The sequence below is a fragment of the Canis lupus genome, chromosome 9 (genome assembly GCF_003254725.2).
Source record: "Canis lupus dingo isolate Sandy chromosome 9, ASM325472v2, whole genome shotgun sequence".
Taxonomy (NCBI): domain Eukaryota; kingdom Metazoa; phylum Chordata; class Mammalia; order Carnivora; family Canidae; genus Canis; species Canis lupus.
The window spans coordinates 57,263,678-57,284,843 of NC_064251.1; the positions used below are offsets into that span (position 1 = coordinate 57,263,678).

Consider the following 21,166-nt stretch of genomic DNA (forward strand, 5'->3'; position numbering starts at 1 on the left):
ATTCTCTGGGAAGCAAAGGGAAATAAAGCCTAAGGAAAGAAAATAATGAGAAAAGGTTAAAAGGTGATAGATGGAGATCAACTGTAAGAATTACTAGAAAAAATTGGAAAAGAGAAGTAGCAGTGATAGTGAACGTAAGAGAATTTTCCTGAGCTACAGGGATGCCCGCATTCCTGAGTTGAAAGGATTTGCCTTCATTCAGTTCACTGCTGTCAGATCCCATCACGGAGTGGAGGTACCTGCCTTGTTAAGTCTCCAGTCATTTTTCTACCTCAAAAAACTGACGAAAGGGGCTAAGTTTCAGAGGAATTCTAGAGGCTCAGCCAATTTAGTGTTTGACTGAATGGCCCAGGGAAACAGGATACAGGGCTGTATCCCTGTAATAGTATTATATTCTTCCAATAAATTTTGGGTTTTAGTTGAAGGTGAGCCAGCTGATCAGTTTGTCTTAGTAATGGCTAAGATTAATACTCAAAATATACTTCTGTATTCCACTGGCCAGAGACTGAGGAAAAGGTTTGTATGGGGGATCTTGTGGTTACACGCAGAGCTTGAAGGCCCTACCTCTAAACGATCCAAACTTAAAGAACCTCATAGAAGAAGGCTCACCTGAACCACTCGGACTATGACACTAATCAAACTCTGAGTGGTGGCGATGCTCCAGGTGCAAGCCAGGTACTTACTGTTTTCCTCCAAAGAATTGCTCGGTATTGAGGGACACGCTGATTGTTTTGATCAGAAAGGGTCACAGACAGGAAGAAGGGGCTCTTCTCTGCATCGTTTCCAATGTAGTTCTGATGGACTGGAAAAGAGACAGCTTTAGAACAGGGAGGATACGCTGGTTCTTCCAGACACTTTCTCCTTCCCATGTGAGCAGGGAACAAGAATCCCAAACCCAGCTGGGGAAAGAACCTGATCACACCCTCCCATTCCTCTTAGCAGTGATTCGATCAGAAATGAACATGAGCTCAATTCTGGCCAATGAGACAGGAGGAGAAATGCATCGAGAGGTTTCTAGAAAGGCTTCCTCACTCCTGAAGATGGCCTTCTCCTTCCTCTGGACATGGCAGTGTCTAGAAGTGCTGCCTGTAAGTGCTGTAACCACTTTGTAACCCTGGGGAGGGCCAGCCTTGATGGCACCACTGAGCCTCTGAATCTACCAACTCCTGAGCCTGCCTTACCTCTGAGTTTCTTGGCATCTGAACAGATTGCACCAGTTTTCTCTAAAGTCACTACTGCTCTGGGCACTATGCTTTCAAGCATTTGGGAGGATAACAACTTTTCCACCGAATTCCTTCTTTATAAAGAAATATGCCTTGTCCAGTAAGCAAACTTCTTAGAATAAAACAGTATCAGATTTTTAAAAAGACATCATATGGGTCTGATAACTCTCATTGTATATAGTCTCCAGAATCACATCTTCTATAAACACATGCATTAGCCTGATAAGCAATTTATCTACCTACTCTCTTATCCTGCACCAGTGATTATTTTCCCATTCCCAGTCTCTTCTGTTGTTAGCTACAGTTCCATTTTCCACCTTCCCATATATGTTCACCTGAGCCCTTCACTTTAAATGTACACCACTATTAATGAATGAGTTCTTGCTTTGTGCCAGGCTTAGCTGTTTCTCCAGCATATCTCATTGAAACTCCTGTTCAAACCTACCAGGTATATAAAAGTAATACCTCCACTCTAGAGATAAAGAAATAAATCTCAGAGAAGTGGAGAGTGACTGGGGTAAGGTCCTGTGGTTAAGAATGGCAGAACCAGGATCCAGACCTATTTCAGAGTCAGGACAATGTGTCTCTAGTTCCATAGTGGCCCTGGAGCTCAGGTATCCACTTATTTGCTTCATTGTCTTGAATTAAGTATTCAAAACCCACTATAGACAGGACACTTGTCTTGTTAGGTCTAAAGTTGTTTTCTACCCTGCAAATTCTTATGTCTCAAATAGCTATTATCCTAGTGAAAATCCTAGGGCCGAGACTGAATTATATCTTTAAATCTACAAAGCTTACTATTAACCTGACATTAATGTCCCTAAACTGGTAGGGACACCAGAAAAAAAATCACATCAACATTTGATTTTCATTTTGAATATTCTTTCTTCCCAACCACCATAATGGCATAGTTACCTTGTCCTAAAAAATACTTGAAATACCATCTGGTGTGGTACTCTGGGTTCTCTAAGTGCACGTCTGTTCTTCGCCATGTACCTGGCAGAGCAGTTGTATTCTGTAACTGAACAAAATTGTGCCATTAAGAGGCATATTCAGAAAGTAAACAAGAAGTGGCCAATGAACCAGAGGCCAAAGTCATTGTCAAAACCATACAAAAAGGGATGTACCCGCATATTCTCATTAGAAAAGACAACACATCCACATCATAGAAGCATTGTGAAGGTTCTTGGGGTATAGGAAAAAGAACTGAGCGAACCAGTGGGTTCAGCTCTTTCCACCTTCAGTATAACGAAGTTTCTCTCCTTTCTGGTCCGAAGCTTCCAAATATTTGGGAGATGGTGCCCCCTAGAGGCACGCCCTTCTGTTTGGTACCCTGGTAACAGCTTTCACCTGGAATACATCTCTGCAGACTCTTTATTGGAGCTCATATTTTTTTGTTGAATTTTTAAAATTTGTCATGAAATAACACAATTAATGGGGAAATTATGGATAAACATAATGAATAATCTGAATCCTTTCTCAAAAGGTAGTCACACTATGAATGATTTGGTATGGTTTCCTCTCATTTTTTCCTACATGTACATACCTACGTATGTTTCTTACCAAAATGCAATCATACTGAAACTCCACTGACATCTACTTTGTGCCATGTGTATACGGCAGAATACTTGGAACATATTCCAATTCCGACATGCCTCTGGTGATTTACTAGATGTTTGTGGTCACTTGCTTTACCATGTTCAATTCCACGCTTATAAAGAGGCCATTCTCAGGAATCAATATCAAATTTTACTGAAAGTTTTTTGGCAACTATTGAGAGAATATGTTAAATGGGGGAAAATTATAGTAATGTAATGAATTATACTACTGGCTCTTCTGATGCTGAATGGTCCTCAAATTTCTGGGATATATCCTACTAGGTAATGGTATACAGTATTCTTTTGATACATTACTGGATTAAAAAAATTATGTATCATAATTTTTAGTGAGATGGAAATTATAGGTTTCTTTTCTGTAAGTATTTCCACCAGGGTATTTTTAGGGTTATATTACTTATAGAGTGAATTAGGATGCTGTCTTTCTCATGCTCTGGAAATGCTGACACTCAGAGAAAGAGCTTTCAGGGCCAAGCACCAGGACAAACACTTCATATACATTAGCTCCATAGCATCTTTAGGACCAACTTTAGGACATAGGTTTTATTTCAGATGAAAAAAGTGAGGCTGGGACATTTAAGCTACGCTGCTTAAGATTGCCAAGCTCACAAGCAGTGGAGCTGAAACCGAGTCAGTGCCAATTTAAGAGGACTGGTTTTTTCTTTTGAAAAATTTTAATCATTATGTCATTGTCTGTCTTTTTATGTTCTGCCCTTTTACTCTTCAAAGAGTAAAAAGTAGGTTATGTTTCTTAGCATTATTGTGCCTTTATTGAATTTTCTTGAATTAAAAAAACCAGCTACTGATTATATATATATATATTTTTTAATTTGGAAATAATTTTGAGTTTACATAAAAGTTGGAAGAATAGGACTGCAAAGATCATCTGTATACCCTTTATCAGATTTACCTACTGTTAATATTTTATCCCATTTATTAATTTGCTCACTGTCTACACAAATTTTTTCTGAACCATTTATGACTAAAACACACAAATAATAGCCCTTTATCCCTAAATGCCTCACTGTGTATTTCCCAAGAACAGAGATATCTTCTTACATAACCACAATACAGCTTTACCAACTTTTATAAATTTAACATCGATATGGTACCTCTAATCTACCATCTGTATTCTAATTTTGTCAATTGACTTAAAAATTCCATTTAAAGTATCTTCCCTCTTGAGGACAGGATGATTGTGTTATCATTTCTCTTTAGATTCCCTTCATCTTGGGACACTTGGGTGGCTCAGTAGTTGAGCATCTGCCTTTGGCCCAGGGCGTGATCCCCAAGGCCTGGAATTGAGTCCTGCATCGGGCTTCCTGCATGGAGCCTGCTTCTCCCTCTGCCTGTGTCTCTCATGAATGAATGAATGAATAAATAAATAAATAAATTCCCTTCATCTGGAACATTCCACAGACTCTGTCCTTTACAAGACTGACATTTGTAAAGAATATAGCACATATTTCCCCTCTTCTTTTTAAAAATCAAGCATGACTCATTCTGGGTTTGTCTGATGTTTCCCCATGATGAGGTTCAGGCTATGTATACCTGGTCGGGATGCTACACAAATGGTACTTGTCCCTCTCAGCTTATCATATTTCAAGACCTTTATCTGTTCCTCATTGGTGATACTAATGTTGATCCCCTGTTCAAGATGTTGCCTCTTAGTTTTGAACTTTTGGTGTGGCTCAAGAAGAGCACATGATTGGATTTTGTTCCCGGTAGAATTTCTGGATGATTCATTGTCAACACTATTCACTTTATAATCATAAACCACTGGCAGTGCTGATCCATAGTCTGCTATGCCCGGGGGAGCAGGCAGCTGTGGTATGACTTTGGGGTCCACCAGCCAGCATCAGGCATCAGCTGACCAGATACAGGTGGGGTCCAGCTCAGCCTTAGCCAGTCAGATGCCATCATGGTCTGTGCCATTGTCCCAAGGCCCTAGATCCTTGGTATCAACAGCAGAGCTGGGAGAGGAGACTCTGAGGGAACCAGGACACTTAGGCCTCTTGAACTTCCCAGATTTGCGTGGCACAGCACCAGAGCTTAGCTCTGTGCTTCTAGATTTGTTAAAATGTTACTCATGGGCCCATTCTAGACTCCTTTGCGGGATCTCTGTGGGTGGTGCCCTAGAATCTGCAATTTTACAAGCATACCAAGTGATTCCGAGGAACACTGAACTTTGAGAAGCAGTGCTCTATGCCAGGGGATCTAAAAGAATCCAGGGCAGGCATGAGCTTGAGTAAAGAAAAAAATGTTTATTTCCCTAACTTCTAATTAAAATGTAGCATTTCTTGGGGTGTCTGGTTGGCTCCGTCAGTAGAGCATGGGATTCCTGATCTCAGGATTTTAAGTTTGAGCCCTATGTTGGGAGTAGAGATTATTTAAAAATAAAATCTTTAAAAAAATGTGTTTCTTTCAATTACGTATGTATGCAAGAAAACCCCAACAAAATGCAACTACAGTAGAACAGAGCTGGTAACCATGTCTCTCTCTCTCTCCTCAAACACACACACAAACCAGATATTTTCAGAACTCATTATAGTGACTGCAGATATCCTGAATACTGTTTACAATCTCCACTGTTCAAAACTGCAGGAGCTGTAAGCCTACTGCTATATTTATTTAATGTGCTGATAAAAAAGGACATATATTACTGTGTCAAAAATTAGGTTAAAAAATCAGTCTGGGGGATCCCTGGGTGGCGCAGCGGTTTGGCGCCTGCCTTTGGCCCAGGGCGTGATCCTGGAGACCCGGGATCGAATCCCATGTCGGGCTCCCGGTGCATGGAGCCTGCTTCTCCCTCTGCCTGTGTCTCCGCCTCTCTCTCTCTCTCTCTCTCTCTCTCTGTGTGTGACTATCATAAAAAAAAAAAAAAATCAGTCTGATTCCTTCCCTCCCTCTCTCCCTCCCTCCCTTCCTTCCTTCCTTCCTTCCTTCCTTCCTTCCTTCCTTCCTTCCTTCCTTCCTTCCTTCCTTCCTTCCTTCCTTTTTACAGAGCATGTGGGAGGTGGGGCGGGCGGGGAGGCAGAGGGAGAGAGAATCTTAAATAGGCTCCATGCTGGGTGTGAGCCTGATGTGGGACTCGATCTCACCACCCTGAGGTCATGACCTGAAATCAAAAGTTGGACACTAACTGGCTGAGCCACCCTGGCACCCCTCCAATAACTGTTTCAACACAACTGTTTTCCTTTGTAATCCTATGTTTTTGTTTTATGCATTCAAAAATACTCTGAGAAGGGGTCTACAGGCTTCACAGATTGCCAAGGGGGTTAAAGGACATAAAAACTGACCCCCATACTCTAGATCTTCTGAAATACTGAGTCTGCTTCCCCTACCGCTCTCCCAGAGGTCTGAACACTGGCAACCACAGGATGGAGAAACACAGAGAGAGGTGGTATGCCCCTTGGAGGAGCATCTATCTCAGAGTTAGGGGCCTGACTTTGGCTGGTAGCATGCCCCATATATCCATCAAGTACAAAGTGTCAATTATGAGGTTTTTAAATGACCAAAGAGCTGCCTACTTAACCTCTGTCTTCACTGAATCCTTAACTAAAATGGGGGTGGAGGATGGGGGGTGGGAGAGCCAACACCAAAAAAGTTATGAGTCTCACAGAGTGAGAGACTTCTTGTCCATGGTTAAAATCACATATGATGAGGTGTAAAGACAAGAACAAATGCAGGAACTGACAAAGAAAGGAGATTAAAGCAAAGAAACAAAACAAGAAGCACCCCCTGGCCAAGACTGGAACTGTCAGAATGACTCCAAAAATGAGTTCCAGTTTCTGATGATAATAAATACCGGAAGTAGACAGTAAAGGGCACAAATTTCGAGTAAATGATTTTTCAAATATGTATACACCCTCATAACCCCTCCCTGGATCAAGCCAGAAAATATTTGCGGTACCCCAGAAGGCTCCTTCACTCCTTTGCCCAGTCAGTGCCCAATCATATCCTGAAAAGCAACCATTATCTTGACTTCTATAACCACTATTCGTGTTACTTGCACTTGAACTTCATAGAAATGAAATCATATTTTGTGTATTTATTCGAGTCGAGTTTGTCTTTTAGCATCACGCCTGTGATGTTCATCCCCTTGGGGATGTGGCAACAGTTCGGTCTCTTCTGCTGCCATGTAGCAGTACCCACCCCCAGTATGAACACTACGGTGTATGTATTCATTCTCCAGTTGATGGACATATGGGCTCTTTCCAGTTTGGGGTCATTAGGAATAAAGTCATAGAACATTCTTGTGTTTGTCTTTTGGTGGACATAAGCACTCATGGCTGTTGGGTATGCATCCCCCGAGGAGGGACCAGGGGAGGCAGATGTTCTGTTTTAGTAGATATGGCCAAACTTTCAAAGGGGATGAGCCAACCTACACTATTAGCAAGATGTGGAGAGTTCTAGTTGCTCCTCGTCCTCTGGCTAGCTCTTTAGCATTTCAGGGATTTTCCTTTTAGCGGTTCTAGAGTGGGCATAGTAATGCCTAATCATGGCTTTAATTTTGCAATAAACCTTACTTCTTTTTAAGTATGACTTATTTTACAGAGGACTTTGGAGATATGGAAGCTTCATCTACAACTTTTAAGGTGACAATGACACCAGAATGCTTCATTTATTTGACATCAACAAGCAAGTTTGGAGGAAAGACTCTGATGGGCACATTTGCCAGACAACTAAAGATTAACATTGCAAACGCCCAGAGTTATTTTTGTGCCCTTTTAGACACATGTTTGCTAGAAGGTATTATGAAGAGTAATAAACTCAAATTATTCTATGCTGCAGACATGCCTTGAACATGCCCACAGTGTTAAATGAGTCCTGAGACTAAGAAATCCTGAATCACTCCTGCATCAAATTCCAAAGCCTGAAATAGCTTCTTGTCTCCTTCATTGTCTTTTTTTTTTTTTTTTTTTTTTAAGATTTTATTTGAGAGAGAGAGAGAGAGAGAGTAGAAGGGAAGGGGGAGGAAGAAGCAGACTCCTTGCTGAGTGTGAAGCCCGACATGGGGCTCCATTTCAGGACCCTGAGATCATGACTTGAGCTGAAACCAAGAGTTCGACCCTTAACCAACTGAACCACCCAGGCGCCCCTTCACTTTATTTTTTTTTTAAATCCCATTTATACTTGTGGGATGTGAAGGAGGAGGACTGAGCAAATCTGCCAGGATATTTTGAGGAGAATGTAATCAAAATCTACACATAACACCCTCATTTTATCTGAATGTTTGCTGATGTTCAACTTTAAGCAGGCGATCTACACAACACACTTGGACTACAGATGAGACCCCTGGTCTTATATAACACCTGGTGGGAGTTTTTATGGTCTTTTCCAGAGTGTGTTCAATTAATGAGACGATGCATTTAAATGGACTTTACTTCAGTTTCTAGTTTAAATTGCTGAGAGAATGCTGGCAGCAAAGAAGATGGATTTAAAAAAAGATACACTAAAAACTTTTGAATTGCAAATGCAAATAAATATAAGCGGGTTGAAAAAAGTGAAACCACACACAAAGTAAAATTCTTTTCTTTTCCTTCCCCCCTGCCCCTGTGCACATCCTTTTCCTTTGATAACCATTCTACCAGGTTGGTGTGGATAGTCTTAGGCCTTTGTATGCATTTATAAATGTGTGTTTGCTGTATACATACATGCTCACATCACAACTTCATACCCATGTCCACACATACACATATGTTCATATATGCATATATACGCAGAATTTGTTTTCATAAATGGGATGCTAGTGGAGCTATTACACTGAAACTTGATTATTTCCACTAAAGGAAATATCTTAGGGGCACCTGGCTGGCTCAGTTAGAAGCATATGCGACTCTTGATCTTGGAATTGTGAGTTCAAGTCTCACACTGGGTACAGAGATTACGTGAATAAATAACACTTAAAAAATATCTTAGAAATATTTCTATGTCAGTACATTAGATCTACCGTGCTCTTTTTAACGAGTATGGAGATTTTTAGAAAAATTAAACACTACAGTTGAGTAGGGATGTGTAAAATATGTAAATGGCATAAAAGGACCTGACATGGGAAGTCAAGGTTCTCCAATTTCCAGAAGCAATTACTGCTTAATTTTTATGTATCCTTTTGGGAACTTTCTTGCATATGGAAAAACTTATTTACTTTTTTGTTTGTTAAGGAAATGGAATTATATACTAATTCTGGAACTTGCTTTTAGGCCTAACTATATTTTTCTATGGTATTATATATACTACTACTTCATTCTTTCTAACAGCAACTAAGAATTCCACTGTATAAATGTATTATAATTTATATAATCATTCCTTTACTGGTGGAAATGGAAGGTGTTTCCAGGTGATTTTTTTTTTCCTATTTTAAATGATGCTACAATACACACTGTAGCAGAACTGCTGCCCAAATGGTGTGCTCACTTTTAGTTATTGCTAATTGCCCTCCCAAAAGATTGTACTTGTTTACATAGCCCCCAACAATGTATAAGAGAATCCTCCTACACGAAGGAAGATAGATTTATAAAAAGCTGAGAGATTGTCCCTCTGCTCCACAATATACTAATTGATATATACAAGTGAGCTGTAAGGGAGGTCTCCAGTGATCCACCCAAGGGTCACACTCACTTTAATTAATAATCTGAATGAGGGATCCCTGGGTGGCGCAGCGGTTTGGCGCCTGCCTTTGGCCCAGGGCGCGATCCTGGAGACCCGGGATCGAGTTCCACGTCGGGCTCCCTCTGCATGGAGCCTGCCTCTCTCTCTCTCTCTGTGTGACTATCATAAAAAAAAAAATCTGAATGAGCACACAGATGGCAGGAGAAGAACATTTGAAGGTAATATAAAACTTCTCAGTGGGTTAACTAATAGGACAACAGAATCAAGACGTCAAAAAAAAAAACCTTTTGACAATTAGCAATTATGGACACACAAATGAGATTAAATTCAGTATGGACAATGGAAAATACTACAACTGGTGACAAATTCCAATTGTTCAAGTACAGGATGGGGAAGGCCAGGTGGGACAAAGCAGGAATTTGCACCCATTTTACCCAACAGGAAACTGAGACTTGGAGAAGTTGAGTCATAAACTGGTAAGTGATAGAGTGAGGCCTAAACTCAAGCTCATTTGACTCCAAAATTGTCTCCACTGCACCATGAGGAAGACTGGGGTAAGGGGGAGCATATCAAGGGTTCATAATGAATCACTGGATTCATAAAAAGAGAGTGTGCACAGCAAGGAAGAGGATGAGCCTGTTCCACTCTGTGGCTGTGTGGGGTGTACCTGGAGCTCCAAATTCAGTTCTGACCACTTCAACTTAACATTAATAAGCTCACATGTGGCCCAGAAGCAGCAGAGAGGATAACGATGAGTGGAATCAAGTCCACATCTTAGGAGAAAAACAGCAGATATCCTGGAATGCTTGGGAGCCCATCATGTTTAAGAGGACCAAGCCTTACAGAAAATGTAAATAGAAACTCTGAGTGGAAAATATAGACATATGAATTCTGTTCAATAAAAAGAACCCTGGAGATTTTCTGAATGATGAAGGTGATAGGAATGCCTTTTGCTCCAATGAGGTGACTCTTGCTGTGTCTCTGCAGAGCTTTAGGATGGGGCCAGTTGCTAGAAAGATCAAGCCTTGATCAGAAGCTTGTAACTTTCAGCCCCACACTGGACCCTGTGGGAGGGGAGGGAGTGTAGACTGATTTAATCATCAATGGCCAATGATTTGATCATTGCGATGAAACATGATATGTGATGAAACCCGTTCATGATGGGTCCAGGGAGCTTCTGAATTGGTGAACACATCACAGTGCTGGGAGTGTGGTCCTCATAACAGGGGCATGAAGCTCTCTGTTGGCTCCCGCCCCCCAATACCTTATTCTGTGCATCTCTCCCATTTGGCTGTTCCTGAGTTATATCCTTTGTAATAAACTGGTGATAGTAAGTGAGGTGCTTCCCTAAATTCTATGAGTCGTTTTAGCAAATTATTGGACCTGAGGAGGGGGGTTGTGGGAACCCCTGACTTTGTAGCCAAATGAGGCAGAAATGTGGGTGACCTGGGGACCTGATACTTGCAACTGGGGTCTGAAGTGAGGCAGTCTTTTGGGGCTAACCCCAGGTAGTTAGTGTCAGAATGGAATTGAAGTGTAGGATACTCAGCTAGTGTCCACAGAAAAACAACCTATCAAGGAGGAGGCAAGTCTCCCATTCTTGCAGATGTGCTCAAGCAGGTACTGATGAGCTGACTGTGGTGAAGCTGGTGCAGGGGCTTATGCCTTGGTCCTAGACTGACTCTAGGGCAGTAAGGAATAGCTGATGGGCGGGTGTTGATCTGAAAACTTCTTACCACTCCATAACAAAGTGTATGGCAACAGAGAGGCATTAGAAACTTTTACAAGCATTTTGACATTACTGTGACACCGAAATCATGCTCAGTGGATTCATTTCTTTATTTTTTTTAAAGATAGATTTATTTATTTGTTTGTTTGTTTAGACACACAGAGAGAGGAGAGGCAGAGACACAGGCAGAGGGAGAAGCAGGTTCCATGCAGGGAGCCTGACGTGGGACTCAATCCCAGGTCTCCAGGATCACACCCCGGGCTGCAGGCAGCGCTAAACTGCTGTGCCACCGGGGCTGCCTGGATTCATTTCTTTAAAAAGAGTCCAGATATATCTCAGATTTACTAAATTTGGTGGGGAGTTACATGAAGGGGTGCTGCATACTGGTCATGCAGGTAGGACCACACTGAGTTCTACAACAGATCAGAAATTAAAAAGCTGGTCCTTTACCACCAGTGATCTGAGTGCACTGCTCAGAGGCCTTGGGCTCACTGTGATATCTGGTGAGGCCCTGTGTGACCATCCAAGCTAAGTAGGGCTCTTCCTCTTTGCACCATGTCCGCTACTTGTTTTCCCCACAGTACTTGCTGTCATCCTGTTTATGGACTTCCCTCCCCTGCCAATCTGTGAGGTCACTAGGGCAGGAACCGCAGCAATCCTACTCACTCCTACATCAGCAGGGCATAGACAACCTGGCACCAAGAAAGGATCCTCAAAAATGAGGGTTGAATGAATGACATATCACATGAAAAGCACTTCTGATAGAATTTTTATTTTTGGTAATGGTGGGCTAGGTTATTCAACCAACACTCCCATGGAAAAAACTAAAACTACTTGAAAGATATTAAAATCATTTCCTTAAAAGCCCTTGGAGTGCTTACAAGATAGTCAGGAATTACTAATCCAAACAAGAGGCAAGTAGGAGCCCAGAGAGGTAGGAGGACTATGGAAATCTTCTTAGGTTGAGGATATTTGTCAATTCTGACAAAATGAAACTTGGGTTTTGGTGGCCTCATGGGGCAAGAGGGCAAAAAAATCAAACTCCCAGACCTGTTAAGGCAGTTAAGTCTAATAGGAGACCCACCAGACATTAAGCTGGGGCCCCAAAGGGATGCACGTTCAAAGAAAAGGTGAATTGGAAGAGCCCCCCTGTACCCCCAAAGACTACAGGGATGGTTGTCGTGCTGAGCAGAGCTGAGCGGGGAACATCTCTGAGTGTTGTGCCCACAAACCAGACTTCATGTAAACCTGCTGCTCTGTTCTGCAGCACCAGGGTGGTTTGGAAAGTCTCATGCTAGGAATTTAGTTTACAGTGTCTGACAAAAGAAAATGGAAACCCTCCCTCCAATTCTGACATCAATTCCAATATGTATTTTTCCCCCACATCACCAAGCATTTCTCTGATACCAGCTGGGTGTTCTAAAATTCAGCTCTGTTCTGACACCATCTACCTGGAGACAGCCTCAGATCCCACAAGTGTAGGGCTCAGTCTTACCAGACTGTCATCCTCCCACCCCACCCCCAAAGATATCCAATGACCCCTTCTTTGGGTTCAATTAATTTGTTAGAGTGGCTCACAGGACTCAAGAGAAACATTCTACTAACTAATTTATTATAAAAGAATATAACTCAGGAACACCAGATGGAAAAGATGAATAGGGCAAGGTATGGGGAAGGGTGCAGAGGTGCCATGCCCTCTGGATGTGCCACTGCCCCCACAGTCTCCCCGTGTTCCCCAGCCCAGAAGCTCTCTGAATCCCGTTCTTTGGGTTTTTACAGAGGCTTCACGGATTGATTAAATCATCAATCAAACCGTGTTTGATTAAATCACAGGCCATTGGCAACTGAACTCAATCTTTAGCTTCTTTCCCGAGGTTGTAGGTCAGGGATGGGGCTGAAAGTTCTAACCCTCTAATTGTATGGGAGGTTTCTCTGTGACCAGCACTCCCCCCTTCCTAGGGGCTTTCCAAAAGTCACTTCATTAATATGACAAAAGACACACAACTCTCACTCTTGCACTTAGGAAATTCACAGGTTTGGGCAGCTCTGTGTCAGGAACTGAGAAAAAGATAAAATATCCATTTCTTATTTTAAATCATGTTATAACACTCCTTAGCAAAAGGTGACTCAACCTGGGCCTCATATTAGTCCTAAAAATTCATTTTCGAGAACAATACCAGCACACTATAAGGTGGCCATGCACACAGGGACACACAGAATGCCACTAAGCCCTGAGCACAGGCCAAGAGAAAAATCACACAAAAAATAGCCCCAGCAATGTCACATCGTGAAATTACCTATCACAGATGGTAAAACCATTATACTGACTGTGTAAAGAAATCAAGGCAAATTCAACATTGTCTTCAATGGAAGAGTAAGAAGTGACTGAACCACCTTAACCAGGCAAATATTCCTTAGAAATGACACAAAAAGCGGAAGCCACCAAAGAAAAGCTAGGTAGAGGAGACATTATTGCATTTTAAAACATCTGTGCTTCAAAGGACACAATCAAGGAAGTGAAAAGGCAGTCTGCAGAATGGTGGAGAATTTTTGCAAATCACAGATCTGATGAGGGTCTTGGATCCGTACTGTATAAAGAACACTTAAAGAGCAATAATAAAAGGAGAAATAACCCAGTAATGAAATTACTTTGCAATTTGTTTCTTAGTGTGTTTGAAAAATTTTAAGCAGCTACAAATATTGTCCCTTCTAGTGCACTGACAGCTTTAACTGACTCTGAGCAAGCCAGCTTGGTTTCCTTGAGTCTCCTGGGCACTCAGGTCTTTTATCAGAGTGTACGTTAACACTGGCCGCAGGCTTTTAGCTGGAGACCATCAATATAAAACACAGCCACGGTGCTCCAACTCAGCACTCATGCTCAGTGGCTCTGGTAGAAACAAAATTGAAAACACTATTTGAGTCTTGATATCATATTTCCCAGAGAGGCAATCTGAGACAGGGCTGTGTTTTAGACACAATAGACCACAGTGATTTGTGAAATCAATAACTTCACCAAATAGTTTCAAAGATGTTAAGTGAACTGTCCACAGTCACACTGCGGCTGAGTTGTAGATTCACCATTTGAACCCAAGCAGTCTGACTCTAGAGCCACTCTTGCCCACAATCTTCCAGAGGTGACTTCTAATCCCTGACCAGGTCCAGAACATGTCCTTTGGCATGTGGCAGGGGCAGATGACACAGACAGGTGAGGAGTGTTTAGTGATCCTAGGACCACATTTACGTCTTCCTTAGGATATGTGGATTTCCTCTAGAAACTCGTTTTGGCAGGGAGCAGAGTTGTGCTTATGTGGGGTGGGGAAAGTCTAGTACAGTTTGCTCAATTTCAGGCTGGGCTAAAGTTTTGCAAAAATTTTGGGAGCACAAGGATGTCTCAAGGTACAGCAATCTCCAGGGTCTCTGGTACTTAGGTTCTCAAAGTAGAAACTCAGCATGGTGGCTGCTAGCTTTCTGAACACTGGAAAATGAGGACTCAGTGTTTCTGCTCCTGGCTTAGCTCCTGGTACACAGCTGGCTGCCCATTTCGGTGGTAATAAGACTATCTCGTTTCAGGAGCTGGCCCATTTGAGGACGGCTGTTTCCAAGCTTCTGAAGCAAATTCCCCCAGGACTTCCTTCCCCTGTGTGGGTTGGCTGACATCATTCTGGACAAGAAATATGTGGGCACCTCTTCAGAAGTCCAGCCTAAGATGGGACAGGCCTCTTTGCACCTCACAGAGCAATGGTGAAGGTACCACGTCTGGGTATGTGAAGTTAAGTCCAAAGTTGAAGATGAGAAACAACTTCCAAAATGCTATGGCCTTTCATGTTAAATCCATAGCCCTTCACCAAGAATTTCATCAAGGAGGTGGTCAGGAAAGCAAGGCTGGCAGTACAGCAGTAGTTATGTTAACAACCCCACCATCGTCCGTAGTATAACTGTCACTTCCTGACTGCTTACATATGGTGGACATAGTGCCGACAGCTTTACAAGCTTGGCTCACTAACTCTTTTTAATAATCCTGAGGCACATTCCATTTTATAGATGAAGAAACCGAGGCTCAGAAAGGCTGGGTTAATTGCTCAGGGTCACATAACTAGGGGATGGGGGAGCAAAAACTTGAACCTATGTTTGTCCGACTCCAAAGCTGCAGTGGGGGTGCTAAAGCACTCTGACGGCCTACCTCTCAGGGAAGTGGCAAAGATGGAAAGCATGGGGGGCTTACACCACACTCTGCAGTTTTAGGGATAGACCAGGCAGTGGGAATCTGAAGAAGAAAGACAAGCAACGTGAATTCCTGTAGCAGGCAGGAAGGAAGACCAGGAGGTCCAAGCCCTCTTTCTAGACACCTTTTCTGGTGTCTTCCCTGAATAAGATGACATTTGGTAATTGTAGTGCCTTTTACATCTCTCTCTTGGACCCTGTGTTGCTTACAGAGCAATACCCAGCTTACTGGCTTGGCATAGGGAGGAGATGGATTTCTGGGGCCACCTGCAAAGAGTGCCCTGGCTGTGAATTCTTCTTTGGTCCCACTGCTGGCAGACCACCTTAATGTCTCCCTCGCTTTATTATAGATCTTTTAAAGGTGCCTACGAATAGCACCTTCCACACAAAGAATAATAGCACCTTCCCTTCACATCTGCTTCAAGCAAAGCTCTGAAGAGCTCCACTGAACCCTTCCCAGGCTGCATTTAGAGAAGTGTTCTGTGGTAACAAGCAGCACAAACTGCTTACTGGTATATCCCAGGTGCTATAACCATGGCTTGGCGACAACATGGTGTGTGTGTGTGTGTGTGTGTGTGTGTGTGTGTGTGTGTGTGGTAGGGGGGCTTCCTTACCTCATCTGAGGAGCCATTTTCCACTCTGAATCTTCCAGCCCTTTGGATGGCTCCATCAGCATCACTGGAAATAAGCTAGGGGAAAAGAAAATGCACAGTTAGGTGGCTGGGTCATCACGTGCAAAGCCTCTGTCTGTCTGTCTGTATCCATCCTATAAGCAAGCCAAATCCAATGACAGTTGGAGGGCCCAGCTTAGAAGCTAACGGTCTTTCTGAAGCTCTGTCAGCCAAGTCCTCACACAGTTGGCCTCCACAGTCTTTAGATGCTGAACAGCAAGGACCCCACCCCCACCCCAAAGCACAAGAGTAGTGAAAACAAGAACATCAAATCTAAATGTGAACATGTTCAATAAAATCTAAGTGTGAATATATTTTAATACAGAAAAATATTAAAGCGATGCTCCCTGGAAAAATAATCTTAATACACATCACATGTGGACAAGTGTAGCTCACAGATGGCAAAGCAGAAAGCCAAGTCTCAAGATCGGCCGTCTTCACAGGAAAGCCCAAAAAACAATTAATGGCTGGCACAAACTCAAGGCTCTACTAACATCACAGAAAGCTCTGGTGCTTCATTCAGTTTTAAATGGTCTCCAAAAGGCCAATTAGCCCCTTCCAAGGCTGGCAGGCTCTATTTGAGCTCTGGCACAATGATACTTGCAAATAGACAAGTCTTCAAGGAGTCCACTGGTGGAGCGAGACGAGTGAAATCTGGGCTTGGAGCATCAGCCCTAAAATTACTGACTTGAGAGTTAACTTATTTTTCCCCAAATCTTCTAGATTTCTTAGTAGCAACTTGGGAAAATGACATGTCTTTTTTTAATCTTTAAATCTGCCCACCATTTGTAGCAAAGATCTGCCAAGAATTTCCATTTCCCAGACTCATTAGAATATGTTTGTCCCAGGGGAGGACACTTCATGCCTCTCTTAACTCAAGACTTACCTGGTCAAACAGATACACAATTTCTTAAGAAAGATGGTTATTTCCTATATTCACTTGTGTTAAGAGATATGAAGGTGTGAAAATGAAAAAAAAATTAGGGGAAACTACAAAACTTCCCAAGGAAAATTATTTCCAAAGGCTGATAAATCTTTTCATGATAAATATAGAAAGAATGGTATGTGATATTTATTGAGCACTTCTATAAATGGTGCACTGTTCCAGCCTTCACATGCGTTATCTCATCGGGTGGGTACCATCTTTGTTGTCATCTACCAACAAGGAAACTGAGGCATAGGAAGGTTACAATAACCAGCCATAGTCATATCCTAGTTAGTACCTGAGAGGCTTCGGATGTGAACACAGAGTTCAGAAACTCATTATCCTCACCTAACCATTTCCCTATCTAACCATCCTCTGTGGAATGCCCATGAAAAGGCCCAGGTTTTCCATCTGATGTTTATCCTGCAAAATCATTTCTAAAAACAGATAAAAATATTTTTATGTATATGTTTAGCTGCTTATAGCATCAGATTATTAAAAATTGAAGTAAATTGAAGACGAGTAATAGAAGCTGTGTGGTAAAGAATTTAGCTCTGCCCAAGAGAAGTCTGGCCTTTGCCCTTGGCTCCTGAGAGGTCATCTCTAAGTCCTGGGAATGTCCTTTAGGAGTGTCTGTTTACCTGGCTCTTTGAGCCAGGAGGAGAATATAATGACTTATGGGGTGGGGGCTGGGGGTGCTTTGGGTTACACAGTATCAGATCTACCTCTGGATACAAGACTTAGGTGAACTTTCCTGGTGTATATACTGTCACACGTCATTGCTAGGAGGAATTAGTGCTGTCCATGACCCCACTGAGAGGACAACTGGAAGCTCTGCATTTGGAACTCTCCTAGACTCTGTCTCATGTGTCTCTGTTCTCTTGGCTGATCTTAATCTGTATCCTTTTGCTGTAATAAACCATAAGTGAGCATAACAGCTTTCACTAGATTCTGTGAGTCCCCTTCTACAAATTATTGAACCTGAGAGTGGCCCGGGGGACCCTTGTACTCTGAAGTTAATGTCAGAAGTGAGGTCTGGTGGACTCTTCCCTAGTTTAGAGAGGCCAATTCTAAAGTTCAAGAGCAAGATGAATGTGGCTCTCCTGGGGTCACAGTCATTTTCACAGGAGAAGTATAGAGGATTCACTGTCAGCTTCCTCTTTGCTCATGATCTTCTATTCACTGTTAAAATGTTAAAATATAGGTTATAGCAAATAAGTTGGAAGCCAAGTGTTCTTGGTATAGGCTGCCTCAAGGGCTTTGGGAGAAGTGTTCGGAGGTCACATCTGGAGAGAAAAGAGAGCTGCCATCAATTAATACACCTGACACAGGTGTATAAAGAGACAGTGGAACATGTGCTCCCTTGAATTAGAGGTTGATGGATACAGTCTTCACATAGCTAGTCTCAAGCAAGATTTAAAGGCTTAGGAGAAGAGCTGACAGTCATTCACTGAGTCATTCCTTTATTCAATAACAAATATAAAATGTTCACCACTATATTCCAGACACTGTCAGGCATAGGCAATAATGTGCAGAGATTAGAACAAGAAGTTAATTGCCTTTCTTGCTTAAAAGGTTCAAGAAGCAGAAAGGAAGAACATGTTTAATGATCTGAAACTGGAAGGAATCTGGCTCCCTCTGATCTGAAACTCACAGGCACTGAACATGGGCTTCAGGCTGACATGTTTGACTTTCCCACCTTTACCATCTCCACCACCACCATGTGCACCCCAGTCAGTGTCATCTTTTGCCTGGATGACTGTAACCGCCCCCTAGCAGGTTGATGAACCCATCCACCATGGCTTCTCTGACCCAATCTGCACACTGCTGAGCAATTTCGGTAAACCATAATTTGGACTGTCCCCCAGTCCCACCTCTGTCCCAGCACTCTGCTCCTTCCCACCAGAGGGTGGGTGCACATGACGCTCCCTTGCTGGGAAGTCCTCTCCCATTTTCCCCTCAAGAATTCCTACTCATCCTCCAAATTCACTGCAGTCCCTACTGTATGGGTTTTCCCTGACCTCAGTGCCTGGGAAAATGACCCCAACATAAGTGCTGGAGCACTCCTGTGAATTATGATCTCATCTCTTTGTGTGGTTACACGATTCATGCCCTTCCTCCTCACGTGCTCCCTGCTCCCCCATGATAAGCTCCATGGAGAGAGTGATTGCTTGTTGTTCTTACCACCGCATCCCCAGAGCCAAGTACCCCATCTGACACAGTACAGATGTCCACTAAACACTTACCAAATAAGAAATATGTGAATAGATGAAGGCCAAATTCCTACTGAAATGACCAAAAATGGGAGTAAGATCTATGCCAGTCCTGGAAACCGGTGGCTCATGACTCACGTAAGAAAATTCAAGGAAATTCTACCAGGTCTATCATAAAGGAATGACCAGGGTCAAGGAAAGGCCAAATAACCTGAACCACCACGTGCAAGGGCGAGCTGGGCTGCTGGGAACTGCATCAGGTCCAGCACATCCACCTGGCACCCTGGGTAACTGCTGTCAGGGTCTGTCTGAGGGGAGCGTGGGTGTTAAGGCACTAGGTGGACAGGTGACTCACTGGTCATGCGGGCAAAGGACCTAGCACCAGCTCGCTGAATGAAGTCCCAGGGCTCCCCTGCCCAGCTGGTTTGGGCAGCTGGCTGAGTAAAGCAGAAGGTGCCATGCTGGATGGGGCCCGAGCAGGACTAGTACACCAGCCGGTGTGAAAGGAGAGAGTGCTCCAGGGCACTTGGGGATGAGAAAAACAATCCAGAAAAAAAAATCCTAAAAAAAAAAAAAAAAAAAAAAAAAAAAAAAAAAAAAGAACAAGAAAAAGAAAAAGAAAAAGAAAAAGAAAAAAATTCCTTTTAATGCAGCACAGAAGCTGTTTCTGTAGGTGGTCTTCTTTCTGTTATTCCTCATGCCTGTGATCTGGCCAATTAAAACTATAGAAATTTGAAACTCTCCCCTTGGTTGGAAGATTAGACTCAGGAATGAAATAATGTACTAGAACCTATCTAAATGTCCAACACCACGTAACCTAGAGGGACCCTGCCCCAGTTCATCCAATGCAGTGCAGAGTTCTGGCGGCCACTAAAATACACTCCTGCCATCTTCTCCAGGGATGGAATGCCCTGGACACATGGCTAGACCAATTCCCTTAAGGAAACTCTCTTTGACTTAATTCTCCCCACTTGAAGATGGGTCCAAGGCCCAGGTGGCATGTGGGGAGTGAGGCCCTTTAGGAGGGAAGGTGTCTCAACTTTTCCTCTAGGAGATACCAAAAAGAATGCTAACAAAACCCAAGGAAAGCAAGGGGAAGGAGTCAATCAAAAATCAGAGCAAGGGCTGGGATCCCTGGGTGGCTCAATGGTTCAGCGCCTGCCTTTGGCCCAGGGTGTGATCCTGGAGTCCCAGGATCAGGTCCTGCATCAGGCTCCCGGCATGGAGCCTGCTTCTCCCTCTGCCTGTGTCTCTGCCTCTCTCTCTCTCTCTCTCTCTCTCTCTATGTCTATCATGAATAAATAATAAAATCTTAAAAAAAAAAATCAGAGCAGGGGGACACCTGGGTGGCTCAGTGGTTGAGCGTCTGCCTTTGACTCAGGGTGTGATCCCAGGGTCTGGGATGGAGTCCCACATTGGGCTCCTGCATGGAGCCTGCTTTCCCTCAGCCTATGTGTCTGCCTCTCTGTCTCTCATGAATAAATAAATAAAATATTTTTAAAAAAATCAGAGTAGAGGGGCAGCCTCAGGTGGCTTGGTGGTTTGGCACCGCCTTCGGCCCAGGGCATGATCCTGGAGACCCGGGATCGAGTCCCATGTCGGGCTCCCTGCATGGAGCCTGCTTCTCCCTCTGCCTGTGTCTCTGCCTCTTTCTTTCTCTGTGTGTGTCTCTCATGAATAAATAAATAAAATCTTAAAAAAATTTTTTTAAAAAGTCAGAGTAGAAATTATAGATTTTAAAAAGGGAGCGGAATCAATCGACACTTCCAAGAAATCACCAGCAAATCTGATTTTAAAAAGCAAAGAAAAAATATGAATATGGGGTGATAATAAGGAAAACATGACTGCTAAAAAGAAAGAGATTTTTTAAAGCACAACAGAATGCTACTTGAGATGATGCAAGCATTATGAAAACCTTCAACAAAATGGATGTTTTCTGGGAAAATATGCATGATG

General features: G+C 42.9%; 1 protein-coding gene across 4 annotated transcripts in view; it reads right to left on the minus strand.

The window, feature by feature from the left end:
* The window catches only part of GARNL3 (GTPase activating Rap/RanGAP domain like 3), a 146,532-nt gene that overhangs the window by 65,164 nt on the left and 60,202 nt on the right, over positions 1-21,166 (minus strand). For 3 of the 4 annotated variants that reach the window (XM_025475197.3, XM_025475202.3, XM_025475200.3), the window contains 3 exons: positions 16,016-16,090; positions 2,139-2,244; positions 684-802 (listed from right to left, as the gene is read on the minus strand). In XM_025475197.3, coding sequence (XP_025330982.1) covers positions 684-802; positions 2,139-2,244; positions 16,016-16,090 — 300 coding nt within the window. The remainder of the gene's footprint in view (positions 1-683; positions 803-2,138; positions 2,245-16,015; positions 16,091-21,166) is intronic. The other variant, XM_025475196.3, reaches the window with a different exon arrangement.